This window comes from Perca flavescens, chromosome 4, assembly GCF_004354835.1.
Source record: "Perca flavescens isolate YP-PL-M2 chromosome 4, PFLA_1.0, whole genome shotgun sequence".
Classification (NCBI taxonomy): Eukaryota; Metazoa; Chordata; class Actinopteri; order Perciformes; family Percidae; genus Perca; species Perca flavescens.
The window spans coordinates 30517375-30535967 of NC_041334.1; the positions used below are offsets into that span (position 1 = coordinate 30517375).

Below are 18593 nucleotides of genomic sequence, written 5' to 3' on the forward strand. Positions count from 1 at the left end.
CTCTTCTCTCCCCCCCCCCTCCACATACCCTTAGTGCCGGTCTCCCTTTCAGCTGTTTAACATATTGGATGCAGTAAGTCCGTTATTTACAATGCCTTTTAATTGCTCTGTTTTCATTCGCCGGTTGTTCACGTGTGTCTGCTCAAGAGCGTGCACGTGCAGAGGTTCCCCTCATTACACGGCAGGTTTGTGATTAACGAGAGAAGTTAGCGAATTATACTAATTGCTGTATATTTTTGATGAAGACGAATGGGTTTGCTTGGAGGGGGGGAAAATGTGAGGAACAGTGATAGAAGTGGAGGGGGTTGTTTTGCCAAGTTAATTTGTTTGAATGTGATGGAGGGGGTGGGGGTGGTTGAAGGAGAGCAACGAAAAGGGCTCGGTTGTTTGAAGGCTAACCACACGACGACTGATAAAGCAACGTGTTCTCTTTGATGTGCGAGCATGTGTTAAATGCCTTTTCCACCTATGATGAAAGTGTTGGTTTATGCCCAGAGATGGTAGCTGGGGGCTTGTTTGGGTGTGCTTGTTAAAACGGGGAGGAGCAGTTTGGGAACCCTCCAGAACCTCCCAGTGGCTTGTGCAGAGGTTTATGTGCTGCTTAAAAATTCTCATTTTTTGTTTTCTTTCCCCTTCTTACTCTTCATTTCCATTCTTTGACTGTCACTTTCGAATTTTCTTTTTCTATTATTTCCCTCTCACCCTTTCTCTCCCCTTCTTTTCATCTCTCTGCCAGGACGGAGTCAGTCGCCGAGAAGATGCTCACCAACTGGTTCACGTTCCTGCTTTACAAGTTCCTCAAGGTAAAATTGTCTGCCACACAAAGACATACACACAAACACACACACATACACACACACACAGATGCTGTTTGAGAATAGAAAAATGCCACACTAACACACACACACACTTCCACATTCACAGCTGCAGCATTAGATAAGGCAGAGGCAGCAGGCTACCTGTCCCTTACCTCTGCCTTTCATGTGCTTAATTCTCCTCTCTCATAATTGAGGAAACTGCAGTCTGTTCATACACAGCTGGTCATGTTGATGTGATCGCCATTGCCTATTGCAATAACCTGTCCTCTCTTTGTGTCCCTCCACTGGATTATTTTACAGCCAGGAAAGTGTGTGTGTGTGTGTGTGTGTGTGTGTGTGTGTGTGTGTGTGTGTGTGTGTGTGTGTGTGTGTGTGTGTGTGTGTGTGTGTGTGTGTGTGTGTGTGTGTGTGTGTGTGTGTGTGTGTGTGTGTGTGTGTGTGTGTGTGTGTGTGTGTGTGTGTGTGCGCGCGTCCCACTTCAGAGCTTTGGGGCTTAGCAAAAGAGGAAGGCAGAGATCTTACACAAATGCATACTCTCATTTCTCTGTCTTTCTGTGTCTATGTTTTCCCTTTTTGAATTCCTCTCCCTCTGATATGGAACCAGAGAGACTTATTGAGGCTTAAACTGTGCTCAATTCTTGTTTCCACACGCACATTCTCTACATTCAAACATCGCTGGAGCTAATCAGTTAGCAGTGGGGCCTTAAACCCCTGCCAGGACAGGCATTCTGGTGGACAGCAGACCAGCCAAGCCCCCAGGGGTCCCAGTTAGTGCGTGCGTGCGTGCGTGCGTGCGTGCGTGCGTGCGTGCGTGCGTGCGTGTGTGTGTGTTTTGGCTCAGGACTTGACAGCCAGAGTTGGGTTCACAGACAGGGGAGTTGGTTACTAGGGAAGCTGTTTGGGATCTTTTTTAACAGCTGTTTTTATGAACTTTAGACTAGACAAAAACAACAGGGAGAGGACAGGAAAAGGTGGAAGGATGCAGAGTTAAAAAGGTCAGAAATGGTTATGAATGGGTGAGAGGAAGTATTGGCGATGTGAAAAAGGTTTTATAATGAAAAACGCGAACAAAGAGTGCAAGGGAAAGTGAGAGGGGGGAAATGGAGGAAAAGGAAAAAATTGAGTACTGAAGCCAAGACCTGCTGTAGCTGTAACGTCTGCAATTCAGCGCCACTTTTTAGGGGTCACATAAGAGAAACGCCTGGAACAATTTCAAGATTCAGCCAGGTGTGAATAGAGATGGTAAAGGTCAAGTAGTGGAGGAAATAGATTAGGCTTTTACCTACAAAAGGGAACAGGAATAAGATTTAAAAGTACGCTTTTATCCTATTAAAGGGCCAAGATGCAGCACAGAAGTGTTGTTAGATAGAGAGGACATCGGCCAGAGTGTTGTGTGTTCTCCATAGGAAGCAGGCAGTGCTAGATTATCCCACAGAGTTCATCTGACAGCTCACCAAGATGACCAGCTCAAGGGCGGAGGGCAGGGCTTCCAATACACTTCCTCTGTCTCAAGGCACAAAGTGGCATTTCAAAGCTTTGATGGACAGTTAGAAAATTTGAATCACTGGTACAGCAATAATTTGATTATGAGAGAACATTTGGAAAAGCCTTTAAATGGTAATTCCAGTTTATTACAACTTGGCTATTAAATCCATTACGTTGTACTCGCCAAAGTAACGGAGAACACAACAAAATCGCTCCAATGAAAACAACACAGATGTGTTCAACCTTTTTGACTCACGGCCCTTTAAAATTAAGAAATATCTTCTTGTAACTCCTCGTCACAGGTTACATGTTACATCTCTTTGAGTTGCGAGCAATTTAACCAAAAAGTGACGTTCTTTTTTCATTCAAATAGATGCCTGAAGATGTGAAATGATTCAGTATTTTACAATAAAAAAGCAGGCATTAGAGAAAAGTGAGAGGGGAAAAAAAAACGTCTGTAGTTTCCACTTAGGAAGACCATAAGATGATATTGAAAGCTCCCAAAATAGCTAGCAAGTAGACTTTAATTGTGTTTTTTTTCTTTTGTGTTTTTTAGTCAAGCTCAAATTAATTTGCTTAGCAGAAATCAGATTTTCTTTTTACTTCTCTTGTTTGCCTATTTGTCGTTTAATTAAAGATTCTAACCTGGGGATTAAAAACCTGTCTGACTGCTCCTGTTTCTCGCTCCGTAGCGATGTTGCTGCATTCCTCAGTGAGTGCAATGCTATTAGTGCAAAGTACAAAAAATAAGACCCAAGTTACTGTAACAACAAGTAAGTAACTGGAGTAATCCTTTACAAATGAACTTGTACACGCAGGCAGTGCTTAGTTGGCAGGCCAGCATAACTAGTGGGCGAAAAAGAGAACGAGAGAGTGAGTTAAAGAGAGACAGGGGCCCACCATCCCAGAGCTCGTTGCCTGGTTGACATGTCTTACACACCAAAGTGCTTCTCCAAGCGTTTTTCACCCCTCAGTCGTTAACCTTCTATTAACTCCTCCATCAATTGCCACTCATTCACACTCTCTCTGATTCCTCTCCTTGCTCACTCACTTACTCACACATACACACACACAAAAACAGAGATTTACAGAGGGTGTTTTTCCCAAAGAAGCGACACTGGGGAGAAGCTGGAGTGTGAGAGAGAGAGAGAAAAATGGTGTGTGTGTTGTTCTCTGTCAGTTTTCAGCGCACTGTTAGCCAACACAGGCCATGGCCTCGTCCTTTACTGCTCTAGCTGTGGTTGGCTTAAAGAAGATTAGAAATATAATTGGAGAGTTGCTCAGCAAAGCTTTGCACTTTTTGCTGTTGTGTACTTTTTTGTAGGTAAAGGTTTTGCACAGTTGCATTCGTAGCTCCCATTTTAACAATCTGTCTTTCTCTCCTTTTCCTTTTTTCTCCTTTCATCTATCCCCTTCTCGCGTTATACTTCTCTCTGTCTCCCTCTTCCTACTTCTTTCTACCACTTTCTTTCCCTGTTTGCAGGAGTGTGCTGGTGAGCCTCTCTTTATGCTGTACTGCGCCATGAAGCAGCAAATGGAAAAGGGCCCAATAGACTCAATCACAGGAGAGGCCCGCTACTCCCTCAGTGAGGACAAACTCATCAGGCAGCAGATTGACTACAAGACTTTGGTCAGTACACATAACCAAAACCGATGCACACATACAGCTCATACAGGACATTGACGTGGATTTAATATGTGTCCAGTATTCTTGAAAAGCCTTACAGGGGCACCTGGGTAGCTCACCTGGTAGAGCACACGCCCATATGCAGAGGCTCAGTCCTTGCCGCAGCGGCCACGGGATGGTTCCGACCTGCAACCCTTTTCTGCATGTCATCCCCCTTCTCTCTACCCTTTCAAGTCTAAGCTGTCCTATCAACAATAAAGGCCTTAAAATAAAAAATAAAAACTTGCTAAATCAGGGACCATTTTGCAGTTGTTGGCAACATTGGTAATCTACAACTCCACAAAATATCCTTTGAGCTTTTTGATGTAAAAACAAATAGGACCTCTAATTCTGATAAAACACACTTGCAATAGTAATAAAGAGCTGCGTGTGCACTGGTCTGCAGCTGAATATTGATTCTAAACTGCTGTATGAAGTGTTAGCTTTTACAGGTAAAAAATCGTCGCAGGGTCATGCTTCCACATATCCATAGTTAATGCTCCCAGTCTGGGCTGACTTCCTGGTCTAAATGTGACCTTTGCCCTCTGACCTCCGCCTCTGTAGACGCTGCACTGTGTGAACCCAGAGAATGAGAACGCTCCGGAGGTGACGGTGAAGAGCCTGAACTGTGACACAGTAACGCAGGTGAAGGAGAAGCTGCTGGACGCTGTGTACAAGGGCACACCATATTCCCAGAGACCAAAGGCCTCCGATATGGACCTGGGTAAGGAGAGGGATAACTGCTGCACACATACACTCACACACATACACACACACACTCTCCGAGCACAGATGCACTACTACAGGGGCTAAAGAGGGAATTGTTTCAAAGGCCCTCCAAAGCAGCAGGTGGGGGCTTTAGAGAGAAGGGATTTTTGCAAAAGTCACTAAATTGATATATGTATTGTACCCATTTTAATTTTGTCATTTTAATTTAGTCAGTCAATGAACTTTGCTCTCTGCATCCTTAGTCACAGCAAATTTATTTATAATAATATACTATACTATAATATGTATATTACTAATAATATACTTTATTATTATATTAAACAAACATACACAACCTTACCTGTATCTCCTCTGTGTGTGTGTGTGTGTGTGTGTGTGTGTGTGTGTGTGTGTGTGTGTGTGTGTGTGTGTGTGTGTGTGTGTGTGTGTGTGTGTGTGTGTGTGTGTGTGTGTTTGTGACAGAATGGCGGCAGGGTAGGATGGCTCGCATCATCCTACAGGACGAGGATGTCACCACTAAGATAGACAACGACTGGAAGAGACTCAACACCCTGGCTCACTACCAGGTACTTAAGCGCAACATTTTTTTTTAAATACTGCTTACACGTTAAGTGCTCAAGTAAAGTAGCAATTTTGAAAATAAATTTTATTTGAGCTTACTAACTGTTTGTGTGGTTGGACTATGAGCTTGCTGTTGGACATTTTGTGCACTGCTAACTGATCTTGACAATCCTGTTTCAGGTGACAGATGGCTCAGTGATTGCCCTGGTGCCTAAACAGAACTCAGCCTACAACATTTCCAACTCCTCCACATTCACCAAGTCCCTCAGCAGATATGGTACGAGAGAAGGTGTGTGTGTATTTGTGTGTGTGTGTTTGTCTGTGTCTGTGTGTACAAGTGTAGTATGTATGTGTGCACTCAATTCAAGCAAAATCCCTTTTTTTGCATTAAGAGGAATTCCCTGTCAATTCCCATCATGCATCCCACAGAGGATAGCATGTATAACAGCTGTCAGCAGCACACTTTGTCAGTTCCTTGTTGGTTGCTGGCTGTCCACCTCCTTTACTGACAGGCTCTTCTCTCTGATCCCCTTTATACCTTGCATGCCTTTTTGGTGATGATATAGTTTAATACACATACGTGAAACCAACAGGTAAAGTAATTGAGATAAATGGATTTCAAGTAGCTAAGAAAATAACATACTCTCCCCATGTTTTATAGCAGGAGATTAACGTGGCACCCCGCGCTGTTAAGCCCAGTATGACAGCAGGGTCAAACTGTAATGGAACCATAGATAAATGATTGGCTCTGCCACTGAGAAAAATGTATGTGTGAAGTGCAGGAGCCTGTTGCATGTTGGATGATCCTTTAAACTCCAACATGTGATTTATGCAATGCCTCTTCCAATGCCAGGCCAAGTGCATTTGAGACCATACTGTATATACAGCTGAGGTCATGGTTGCTCACAGCAGAGAAGAGTGTAGCTGTGAGGTCCAATGCAGTCGTCACACATGGATTGTCAGGATAAATGTCAGGAAAAAATATTTTAAATGAAAGCAATTAATGGTGTTGTGGAATATGTCTGATGTAGATGCATTTTTACACCAAATAGACACAATCCACATATCATAAGGCATATGTTAATGATAGGTGTGAAGTATCTCCTTTTCCACCTCTTTTCTATTTTCTAAATCCTTCTCTGGTGTACAGTAACTTTGTTCCTGAGCTCTTTCACCGTGACATATACATAAATATTCACTAACACCCTATTACCTTTACTCTGTACTTCCCTGGTTCACATTCCCCGCCGACATTTTGAACCTCTCAATCCTTTCCTGCTTTGTCACGGAAATGACAAGCAATCAAACTGAAAGCGTAATTGCTCAGTGTCACAAAATAGGGGATCACTGTCCAACAAAGGGAGGGAGGGAGCAGGAGAGAGAGTGGCAGACAAATATATTCTCGGATGAAAGAGTGACATGCAAGTAGAAGGAGCTGTCACCTTTCAGAAATGCTTTTAATTTCACACAGAAATTTTGCTCTGTAGTTGCCTCAGATTTCTTATTTATGTTTTTTATGCCTACTGTAGGTAGCTTAATTTATAGGCACTTTTCCTTGAAATGGTGATTAAGACAAAATTAATTATACTATTATAAACTACAGACTGGCACCAAGCTATGGGCTGCTTGATGTATGTAATCATGTTATATTTATCTAATAACACCTTGCCTTCTCAACCAGAGGCCCCTGGTTGAAACCCACAATAAGCATTATGCAAAACAGACTCTTAGTCTAACTGAGATTTCTGTAGGTTAGATTAGATTGCATTTTGTTGTTATGGACCCTATTTTTCGATGTTTTTGTGTCTAAGTGACTGATGGGAACTTTGAAACTGGTCCAGTATTAAGCAAGATCGCTGCAGTTGGCAGTAAGAAGTAAGAATTGCGTTCGTTAAACCCACCAGACTCCATGTAAATAAACAGTAATTTTAGCATTGTAAAATACACTTCATTCAAAGACAACAGAAACAAAATAAAACTATAAAAAGCCATTTTGGGTCATCTTTCTACTTTTCCAAACATCACAACTCTCAATCTTGCTTAATACTGGACCAATGTCAAAGATTGTTGTTCCCATTGGTCACTTAGACACAAAACATAGGAAAATAGCATCCAGGTTGAAAAAAACAGTAATTACACTTTAAATAAAAAACATATTCCAAACTAATATTACAAAACACACGTTGAACCCAACATTTGTGTCTGTTCTTTCAGAATGTTATTTTTGTCCCATTCACTCAACTCTCCTACGTGTCCTTCCACCTCCTTCCAGAGAGCATGCTGAGGACAGCCAGCAGTCCGGACAGCTTGCGCTCCCGAACACCCATGATCACCCCCGACCTCGAAAGCGGCACCAAACTCTGGCACCTAGTCAAGAACCATGACCACTCAGACCAGAGGGAAGGGGACCGAGGGAGCAAGATGGTCTCTGAGATCTACCTGACCAGACTGCTGGCCACCAAGGTACCAAGAAGCTGTATATTTACACACAGACAAACACACACGCGAACGCACACACACATACACACGTACACTCTTTAATCCAAAAATCCCACTCCAGCACATCCCTGTCATGTAGCCCACTTCCACTAGCAGCCTCTACCCCTGACCTTTTGTTTAGTGGTGGTCTCAAAGCTCATTAACATTTTTCCTAACCTTTTGCACAAATACAGATATATGCACAGGAATTACTGTTTGTGTCTTAATTAGGAGGTTGACCTTTGACTATTAAGCTGTTGGTTGGTGTTACTGGGCCCTCTGTTGGTGGCCTCGGGGCCTTCAGGCCTAGGCCTTTACCCTGAGATCATTATACACCAAATTCCTCCATGTCCTCCTGACTACACTGTGGAACCTGTGTGCAGGTTTTTATGCAGCGTGTGTCTTCCGATGATGATCTGAAAGGTTATTTGGAGTCAAGCTGTTTCTGTTGATGTCCCGGAGAAACATCCCTGAGTATGTTGTTAACCACCATTTAGCAGAGTGAGATTAAGTTCCTGTCCCTGTTTGAATGTTGAACGTGAAATAACATTTGCATCCCTGGGACTATTTTACATTCTGGGACTGTTAAAAGCTGGTACAATGTTGGCGTCTTTACCACAGCTGTTTCAAGAGCAATTGATAGAGGTTTGTGAATGTTTTGCAACTGGAGGATTGGTTAGGTTATTCCTGTGTATGGTCCAATGCAAAAATGTCCTACAAAGCAGGATTTAGCTGAACGTATCTCATATGTGCCTAGATTAATATCTTAATTCAACTATTAAGAAGGAGATTAACATGGCATGAAAAATCATTTTTTAATTAATAGGCCTATGTGTTTTTTCATCCTTTTAAAATTTGCACAGAAACTTTTTGTTGTGCTCAAGAAAAGCATACAACACTGAACAAAAACTACATGCGTTTGAGTTCATAGTAAATTGACAGCTCTTCCTTTACATTAATTCTGCCATTCCCTATACACAGAATACACATGGACTCCATCTGCTTGCACACTCCTCAGTGTTAACACATGCACACAATCATATACATTAACAAATAGTAACACATCAACTGCCTACAGAGTCTACTAATTGTGGCAGTCTCTCATTTGCAAGTACTAAATATCTTGGTGATAAAGCTCACCCTGGTACTTCCTCTCCTATCCCCTGATTCTTCAGTCATTAGCTCTAGATTTCTATTGTTCAAGCTCCAGGTAGGAAAGTGCAAGGTTAGCTGCATCAATGCTGGCTCGATTGGGAAATGATTAACATGCAAGCCAGGGGGGGGAAGACAATGGGGGGAACTTGGAGCGCTGCAGTTTATTCTTATTTATTACAGCCCCCACAGCTTTGTCTGTTTAGGAAGCTGATTTGTTAATGTGTGAACATGCAGATCCAACTTCTGGCTGGTTGAAATAAGGTTTTGTAAAAAGTGGCCTGGGTGATTGAAGATGGAAAAAAAAACGCACTAAATGCTTGTGGGAAATATCAAATCGTTTCAACTTGTGAGGATTTAGAACCTCCTGAGTTGTGTGATGTAGTAAAAACATTGCAGAACAGCCTTTGGCTGAACTCACATTGGGCCCCCATCCTAAATACTGTAAAGAACGCTGAGCGCTCTGCCCCACCACAAACTCTCAGAAAGTTGGAGTACTAAAAGCGAAGCACTGTCACACTCAAACACCTGCTACTGACAGCCATCAGCACCAGCCAAGCCATCACACTCAGAGAGGAATATGCAAGCAGAGGCTGTTGTTTAGTGGTGTTCTAACGGTGTTCAACTGTGTTCCGTAACTTTACCTTTCTGTACATGTAAATGCACATAGGGCATATTCTGTCCTTCTCTGTAAAAGTTTGTGTACTCTGATAGGCTGACATTAGCCTTTAACATTTTTTACGATTTTCTCCGGCCAAATATTTGGCGGTCCAATCACCGAACAGAGGACGTGAGAACGTTGAGGACGTGCGCTAGAAAGTTGTGAGCAAAGCCATTTGGTCCTTTGTGGCAACGCTGCCGAATATCCAGAAGTTAAAGCCCTAGCAAGAACAATATTTGCTGAGTTGTGTTGGTGGCCATGATGTTAGATTTTCCAGCCCGCTCCGTTAGTGGTGAAGGAGTTGGCTAAGGCTAACCCTAGTGATGCTAATGCTAAATATAAGCCTATAGTTTTCGGTCTCCCCTCTTGTTGCACATGTGCATGACATGCGTCACGACCAAAGGTTAACAATTGGTTATGGCAGATCCAGAGTGGCTCTGGGCAGATCCAATAGTTTTAGACTTCTACAGAGTACCCACCTTCAAGGAAGTTAACACTTGTCAGTGGAGAGTGGCCAGACTCTCTGTAGAAATGAAATGTACCAGAGTCTGGTAGGACCAGGCTAGGCTCACATATGCCATTACTGGTGTTTACATTTCTCCAACTTTTAAAATACACAGAATGTGGACTAGTTTGTTTTAAGATGGTTCAGTAAGATGGTTGGTATGTACCTAACCAATAGGAACATAAAAGAGACATTCTATTAATACATCTTCTGTAAGCACACACAAGAAACTAACTAAGCCAGTGTTGGCTCTCCTGCTCAGGGTACGCTCCAGAAGTTTGTGGACGACCTGTTCGAGACCATCTTCAGCACAGCGCACCGAGGAAGCGCCCTGCCTCTCGCCATCAAGTACATGTTTGACTTCTTGGACGAGCAGGCAGACAAACACTCCATATCAGACTCCGATGTACGGCACACTTGGAAGAGCAACTGGTGAGTTTGTGTGTGCAGTGAAAGGGCATCATTGGGAGTATTTGGTAGCTTGGTTCCCGATTAGTGTTGTGAAAAACTTGCTGTAGTAAGAATTTTTTTTGACTGTAAGCCAGCAAATACAGTATGCAACGCTTTAGAGTGGTGGTGCACCAGAATGTAGTGTTCCTATTCCTCTTGCCTCAGGTATTTTATAAGACTCTTCCTTTGTTCAGCCACAGTGTGCATGCGACTTTTTTCATTGCAGTGTGCAATTTTGGACTTTACACCTTAATAGTCCTTCTAATCATGCAACTCTTCCTCTATCTTCTTCCACCTCAACCCTTCTATTCTCTCCCTTCTAGTCTTCCTCTGCGGTTCTGGGTGAATGTGATCAAGAACCCCCAGTTTGTCTTTGACATCCATAAGAACAGCATTACAGACGCCTGCTTGTCCGTGGTGGCTCAGACCTTCATGGACTCCTGTTCAACATCGGAGCATAAACTAGGGAAGGACTCGCCTTCGAACAAGCTGCTCTACGCTAAAGACATCCCCAACTATAAGAACTGGGTAGAGAGGTATGCAAACATATGTTAAACTGTTTTGCCTTAAAGTGGTTGTAAATAAAATTCTGTCAAGATCTAAACCGTTTTTTTTCTTTTTCTCCAGGTACTACGCGGACATCTCCAGGATGCCTGCCATCAGTGACCAGGACATGAGTGCCTACCTGGCGGAGCAGTCCCGCCTGCACGCCAACCAGTTCAACAGCATGTCGGCCCTAAACGAGATCTACTCCTACATTGTCAAGTACAAGGATGAGGTGAGATGTCAGCCGTCTCTGAGGACACTCAAGATAATTTCAGAGATGCTTAGAAAAGCCGTACTTAGTGTAAAAAAGACTTCTTCTAGCCTGTCCGTTATTTGTCCAAAAAGTGGAAAGTTCTGTTAAAAATTTAAATTCAGAGCAGTGGAGTGGCTTAATTGTTGTTGGACTGATGAAATTAGTGCTGAGGAAAGTCAATTTATGCTGAATTGACCATGTGAGAGCCTGTTTTTGTAGGTAATTCCAAACTCAATGTTTTTTTTTTACCAAGACTTTTATTTGTCCATTCTAGCCATTATTTGAATACCAGCCAGGTGGCATGTTGGTGTCTTCTGACAGCCTTGTTTGGATAGAATGGATCCATGTTTTAGAATCAATAGCAATGACATTGTGACGTGGACTGACCACCTCCCCTATCTATCTTCAGATCTTGTCAGCGTTGGAGCGGGACGAGCAGGCGAGGAGACAGAGACTGAGGAGCAAGCTGGAGCAGGTCATCGACACAATGGCCCTGAGCAGCTGAGGACCATCCAGTGCCTCCATTTCCTCCTCCTCTTCACTCCTCCTCCTCTCCATCCGTCTCTCTTCCTCGTTCCTCTCACCCAGACAACAAACAAAACTCCAACCCCCAACAGTACAACAGACGAACTGCAAAAGGACTATAGCAGTATACTGCAAAATGGGGGGGGTTCGGCAGAGATGGGCGGGCCTGTGTACGCTTACATGTGTATGTGTGTGTTTGTCTGCAGCCCCATACAGTGTGTGGGCTCATGTCTGTGTGAGAGACTGGGACACCAGACATTTTCACACGCGCATACATGGAGAAACATGTCAATGACATTTGAGCATTTGATTATTGTGGATGTTGGTGTTTGTTGTTTGCTTGACTTTGATTTTAAGAGTTTTGTCGTGATGAAGCGATGGCCAGGAAAGAAACAAAGGAAGCCTGGAAAAGGAACTCAATACATGGCATCATCCACAGGATGGACGAATCTGTGATGAGCCAATGAAGAGAGGCTCTCTAGGTCATGTGACTCCCAACGGGTGTCACAGTTTTAAAGGATGTTAGATTTGTTTTTGTATAGATGTAATCAACTGCCCACTCTCTGATCTCTCGCCACTTGTATTACTGCTGAATTTGCACAATTTACAGAAACGTTAGGAAAGACGATATAGATATTATATATAAATACAGCTACGTTTTTAAAGAAAAATTAGGGAGAAAACATTTTGGTTGTTTTTCATTTAAACCAACCAAACACACAAAAAATAACAATAAAACATGATTTGATATTTCAAGTACAAAAGAAAAAAACAACGTAGACAAAAAAAAAACATTGAAAAAGAAACAAAAAAGTCGTACTGTGCCATGTTTTCTTTGAATGTTGTTTAGTGCAAAGACATTTTGTTAGATGGAATGTGCTACCGTATGATTTTTAAATATGAACATGCCTAGTGACTGAAAAGAATTGTTTGAGTAATGACCCATCATAAGATTCTTGTTGAAAATGACAGGAAGTGAGAGGACACCGTTTTCGGTCTTCTCAAGTTAGTACAGTTCGTGGTGTCATGGTGATAACATGAAGTTACTGTTGTTTCTAATTCAATCAGTGCAATCTTTTGGTTTCAGAAAACCAAATATATATTCACAGGATATTTGCTTTATCATGGCCAAGTATCCCGCGCCACAGCTGGTTCTGTCCTCCAAGGGTCAAGAAGTGACAGTTAGGTGGATCATGTTATAGTAACTGAACAATGAAGTAGCTACTTTGCACTACCTGAAATATTTCCGTTTGCCCCGATACCACAAAGCCACCATATCTAACCTTTAAGGTGTGTTCACACCAAACATGAAGTACATTTTTTGCACAGTGCGATTACATATAAAGGCATCCAGGCAATCGATTATTCACGCCAAGTGATGCAAATGTGCGTCCGCGCTTGGCGAAGTGTTTGAACATTTGCGTAACGCTGTGTCAGCGTTGAGATTTTCCTGACGTCGCAAAGAATCAGAAATGGAGGGCAATAAGAGACTTATTGTCGCCGTCTGCAGGCATATGGAGCTCTACGACTCAACGTCAGTACTGTACAGAGATGGAACAAAAAAAGGAGATGGCTTGGGGGGAAAAGTGAGAGAAGCCATCGGACTACATGATAACATCTGAGATATGTATTTGTTGTTATCAGTTGTACTGTATCACGAACCAAAAGTAGCACTAACGTTAGCATTAGCCGCCTTCCCCAGTTAGTTAGCACTCCAAAAAACACTCCAGCGGCCGTATTTGCGCAAGGTAACAAAAGGCGAAAGTTTGCTTTGCATTTGGTCTGAACACACCTTAAGGATTCCACAGGGCCTGAGATTGTGTTATCCACACCTTGACGGGTCATTCATTTTCCGACACAGTTCTGTTAGAGCAAAGCCTATGTCTTGTTGCTCTCAGACCCGTTTACGTCTTTACAGGAGCGACAATGAGGTCAGGTAGAGCTTAGCTGAGCCCCTCAGTGGTGAAACAAAGTGGGAAAAGCTGTTTTCAGCCTAAAGCCACTTTTTTTCCATTTTCTCAATGTTAATACCCAAATAGAGGGACAAGGAAAATATATACTGAGTGCTTCTCTCCACCTCTAACCTATGTATTTGAGAGAGGGGTTTTAGCTTTTTATCCATGGGCAGGTTGGGGGGGGTGGTATAGAAATATTCAGAGGTGAGACACCGTTGTTCATTAGCTACACAAGGCTGAGTAATCCTCCCCTTGGCCTGCAGCTCTTGTTTCTAAAACTAGCCTATTGCCATGTGTGGCTTAAGCTTTTTATTATTATTATTATTATTATGAAGACTGCTCTCTTAAGAGGATTTCTGTTTTTCTCTTTTTTTGAAGTCTTGAAGTCAGGGTTTTTGACTTTGTTGTGAGAAATGTTTTCTGATTTTTCTTTTTTTCTGCTTGCCGAAAAACCAAACTGTGGTCTGTATATCGTTTTTGTTGATGTTTTCATTTGTAAATTGTATACTTTTTCATGATGAACAAAAGCTGTTTGCCATTTTTTGTTATCAGGTAGATTTTTGTTTTTTGTCTTTTTATTTTCAACATGTAAATTGTACATTGTACGGTACACAGAAGACAAAATTATCTTCGGTTTGCCTGAAGTTGAAATACTTGACGGAACTCAAGGTTTATTTTCCTGATCTCAAGGATCAAAATGAAATTGTTGCATCAGATGAGCATCTGTGTCTTTGTGATGGAAATGTGACTTGCTGCTTTAACTCTTCTACCTTGTTTTTCTATCAAACATTAGGGCTGGCATTTTATGCTGATCATAAATGCTGTCGCTGTCCATTTTTACGCCAGGTTCCTTAAAAAGAAAAAAAAAACATTTCTCTCATCCAATAATAGTGAGCACACCTCCCAAATTAATGTCAACCCACAATTTTGTTTACATGTCTGAGATGTGACATTAATTTCTACAGCTGCTTACATATCAGCCTAGTTCAACTGGATACCTGTAGGGACTTGATAGTTCACTCTGTATCTGCCAAACAATCTTGAGGGACCACTCTGCTGATGTTAAGATAGAAATTTCTCCATTTCAGCTGACCATGTTGGCTACACACATTAAATGATCTCTGTTAGAATCATCTACGGTATGTTAAAGAGAGTACTGCAAAAGCTCCACTAAAATATGCTTAGTCCACATGCAATCATTATAAACCTGTTTTTTTTCTTCAGTGTACAGCCGAGTTTTTGCTGCATTTGTACATTTTGGTGCTCTTACTGTAGATCACAGGGCAAGGAAATAGATGACTGCTGAGGCCAGAGCTCAGCGGTGCTGTTAACAGCAGTTCCTTTAATGGTCAGTATGAGCACAATGTACAGTAGGGACAAATCCACTCGCTCCCTGTAAAAGCACACAGACGAAAACCAGCTGAGGCTACAGTGCCCAGTTGGTGATCTGTCAGGCTTTTTAAAGACACATAGACATTCTCAATTCATTGTCAGCTCCATTTGTGTCCGTATTCTCTTTGTAATTTGGTTGATTAAGTGAGTGCTGAGGAAGACGGCTAGTTTATCGTTTGCATGGCTACTTGCCTTTTAGATTGACCTGCTTGGATGCATCTTCAGAGAAACTTCCTAGTGTGATAATTGACTAGTAATAATCGTTGCGGAGGTGGTATACAGCATGTTTCGTGTCATCAGGAGGAAGCAAGCATTACCTGATTCACAGTAGAACTTGTCACAAGAACCACATGCCGACTGCCAGTTGACAGAGTTGCTGGGTTTTATGCTGTTTCTCTGTCAAATCAGAACAAGTGAAATGTACTGCTGGCATCCGTGTAAACTGAGTCAACACATAGTCCTGTATCTCATGTTTAACTCTCAGCTCTTAAGACATGCGTATTCATACTTTTGCCTCTCCAAAAAAAACAACAGTTCAATCAGACGCAAGTCCTGGCAATATTCTGTTTTCATTTTTTTTCCCAGCTTTCTTCCAATTCTGGAAAATTCAATAGTTGTCCTTTTTTTGTTAATAGAAGTTACATAGAATCCAAGGAAATGCAAAGCAAATGGATTTCAGACAGAGCTGGCAAAGGAATTTTATTACTACAATAACTCTGATTACATTTTAGAGTTTCAGACTTGAAGCGACTGTCACAAGTTTGCAGGTTAACATTCATTGTGTAAATATTCTGTTATTTCCTATTTTGCAGATTTACTACTTGTAAATAAACACGCATCAAGGAGAGATTAAACATTTTTTGCTAAATAAAATGTGGCTTGGGAGTTGTATTTTATGACTTACACAGTTTTTATAGATGGACATAGACGGAAGTAGTAGTCATGCAGGTTTGTTACTACATGTACAGTACAGGCCAAAAGTTTGGACACACGTTCTCATTCAATGCGTTTCCGTTTTATTTTCATGACTATTTACATTGTAGATTCTCACTGAAGGCATCAAAACTATGAATGAACACATATGGAATTATGTACTTAACAAAAAAGTGTGAAATAATAATAATGTCTTATATTTTAGATTCTTCAAAGTAGCCACCCTTTGCTTTTTTTGATAACTCTGCAAACCCTTGGTGTTCTGTCAATGAGCTTCATGAGGTAGTCACCTGAAATGTTTTTCACTTCACAGGTGTGCTTTGTCAGGGTTAATTAGTGGATTTTTTCTCCTTATTAATAAAAAAAGCAAAGGGTGGCTACTTTGAAGAATCTAAAATATAAGACATGTCAGTTATTTCACACTTTTTTGTAAAGTACATAATTCCATATGTGTTCATTCATAGTTTTGATGCCTTCAGTGAGAATCTACAATGTAAATAGTCATGAAAATAAAAGGAAACACATTGAATGAGAAGGTGTGTCCAAACTTTTGGCCTGTACTGTATATGTTTCCATAATAGCATTTAATGTACATAAATATGTTCTACTGTAGCATGGCGTTTACGATTCCACACCTCACACCCTGCTATAGCCCAGTCTACTGTGATTCCTAATATGTGTATATTTGTTATTGTTTCTACCTGCAACTCTCCTTCCCACTCATTTTAATAGATTGTCCAATCTGTGCAACCTTGAAGAGATGCTCATCCTCAGTGACCAAGGAAAGGGTAGGCCTAGCTATCTAAGCGGTGTTGTGTGTTTTTCACTTATACCTGTTTAACATTCAAAATTGACCAACAACACAAAGACCTGGTCACACTCAAAAGTAGCACAGCCAAAATGTGCCCTCATGCCTTCACAAAATATGTGATTCTAAAAGCTTTTGACGTAAGGGTTACTCTGAAACTACTTTGCTAGTCCGGAACATGCTACAGCTAGTCACAAGAAAAGCTCTCTGAGATTCTTTTTATTTGCTTTGTACTGAACTTTACTGTTAACTCCCACCCCCCCACCCCCCTGGCGTTTTGTTCTTGCAATTTTGTAGAACACATTCAATAAAGAGTAATTGAAGAGGGGAAACAAACAATGCTCCCTGAGCTAGCAAGCTTGCTAACTGTTCAGTCGCCCTCAGGACAATAAGTTCAGTTATTCAAAATCTGTATTTTTACCATTGACTCCTGTCTCATAACTGCTTTGAAACTATGCCTCTCTTGTGTGGAGACAGAGGAGGTTACAATTAAAGTGGATGGTGCAACACAGATAATAAGCAACAATCAAGGCAGTTTGCTATTGGTCCGTAGCATGTTGAAACGCTGTTGTGACCGGACCTTAACCCCGCAGGATTGTTAAGCACGTAGTGCTCTAGTTAAAGCAGGGTTTAGATATGGCTGGGTATGGAAAGTAGTATTGGACATTATCAAGTACCGAAAGCTAGAATTGAATTCAGACACTACTTATTCTTTAATCAGACAGTTTCTGCTTTAAATACATTTTTTTCTCCAATTTCATAGCATATTAAACTTTTGTATGGCTGCCTGTGTATCGACATTAAACATTTGAAATTGGTTAGGGTTTGTCACCCTGAATGTAAGTTATCATTAAGTGTCACTTGGTATCATTGCTAGCGAAAATAGTACCTGCCCTAGTACTGAAATGTTTCCATTGATTCTCAGCCCACATTAGCCTCTTAATGGGCTGTTTCATTTAGTATCAAAGAATTTAGGTTCAAAATGTTCACAGTCAAGAGAGACCTTGTCAGCCTGCAGCATGATAGTTTCCCTCCTCCATCTCCCTGCCTTTCATAACATGAGCAGCATCATTAATCATTCTTATGGGAATGTACTTAAGTGGCTGGTAGAGGTTTGTTCTCTGGAGGTGTTAATACTAACACGTTTACCCCCTAACCATACATCATGCTTGCACTGCCATCAGCTTACATGGGCACCGAGATGGAAGAGTGGCTCTGAGTGTATATTACAGATGAGAGTCATCTGGCTCAGGCTAGGCCAGTGATTTTCATGGCAGGTATTGTTGCTGAACAAGAAAGCAAGCAGCAACAGAGAGAGAGAGAGAAACCCAGAAGAAAGCATATTGAAATGAACCAAAACCACCTTGTCCTTTTTTCACGGCTTGCCTTAAATTGTCAGCACTCCTCCCCACCCCCCCCCACACTCCTCCAGTGGATTCAATGAGGCCAGATAGACAGAAAATGTTATCGTTCGCACCATGTGTAACCAGCCGGGCTAATTCAATTAAAATTCCATCCAAGGAAGAACGCTGAAATTGCGTAATGGTCGTGGGAGCACTGAATCTCGTAATGATCCTGTCAGGAGGCAAATGATCTTGCAGCGCGAACATTATGATGAATTCCTTGCAAAGCACAAGATGCTCGTTTCTTCACCCCCCACCCCCTCCACCACCTCT

At 41.8% G+C, this 18593-nt stretch overlaps 1 protein-coding gene across 5 annotated transcripts in view; it reads left to right on the top strand.

Annotated features, from left to right (window-relative positions):
* plxna1b (plexin A1b) overlaps positions 1-12202 on the top strand; it is a 204921-nt gene extending 192719 nt beyond the window's left edge. For 3 of the 5 annotated variants that reach the window (XM_028575902.1, XM_028575904.1, XM_028575903.1), the window contains exons 23-32: positions 737-803; positions 3787-3933; positions 4534-4693; positions 5161-5264; positions 5440-5548; positions 7532-7722; positions 10318-10487; positions 10829-11041; positions 11133-11283; positions 11714-12202. In XM_028575902.1, the coding sequence (XP_028431703.1) occupies positions 737-803; positions 3787-3933; positions 4534-4693; positions 5161-5264; positions 5440-5548; positions 7532-7722; positions 10318-10487; positions 10829-11041; positions 11133-11283; positions 11714-11809 (1408 nt within the window). In that variant the 3' untranslated portion in view covers positions 11810-12202. The remainder of the gene's footprint in view (positions 1-736; positions 804-3786; positions 3934-4533; positions 4694-5160; positions 5265-5439; positions 5549-7531; positions 7723-10317; positions 10488-10828; positions 11042-11132; positions 11284-11713) is intronic. The other 2 variants (XM_028575905.1, XM_028575906.1) reach the window with 1 other exon arrangement.
* Positions 12203-18593: the final 6391 nt, after the last annotated feature.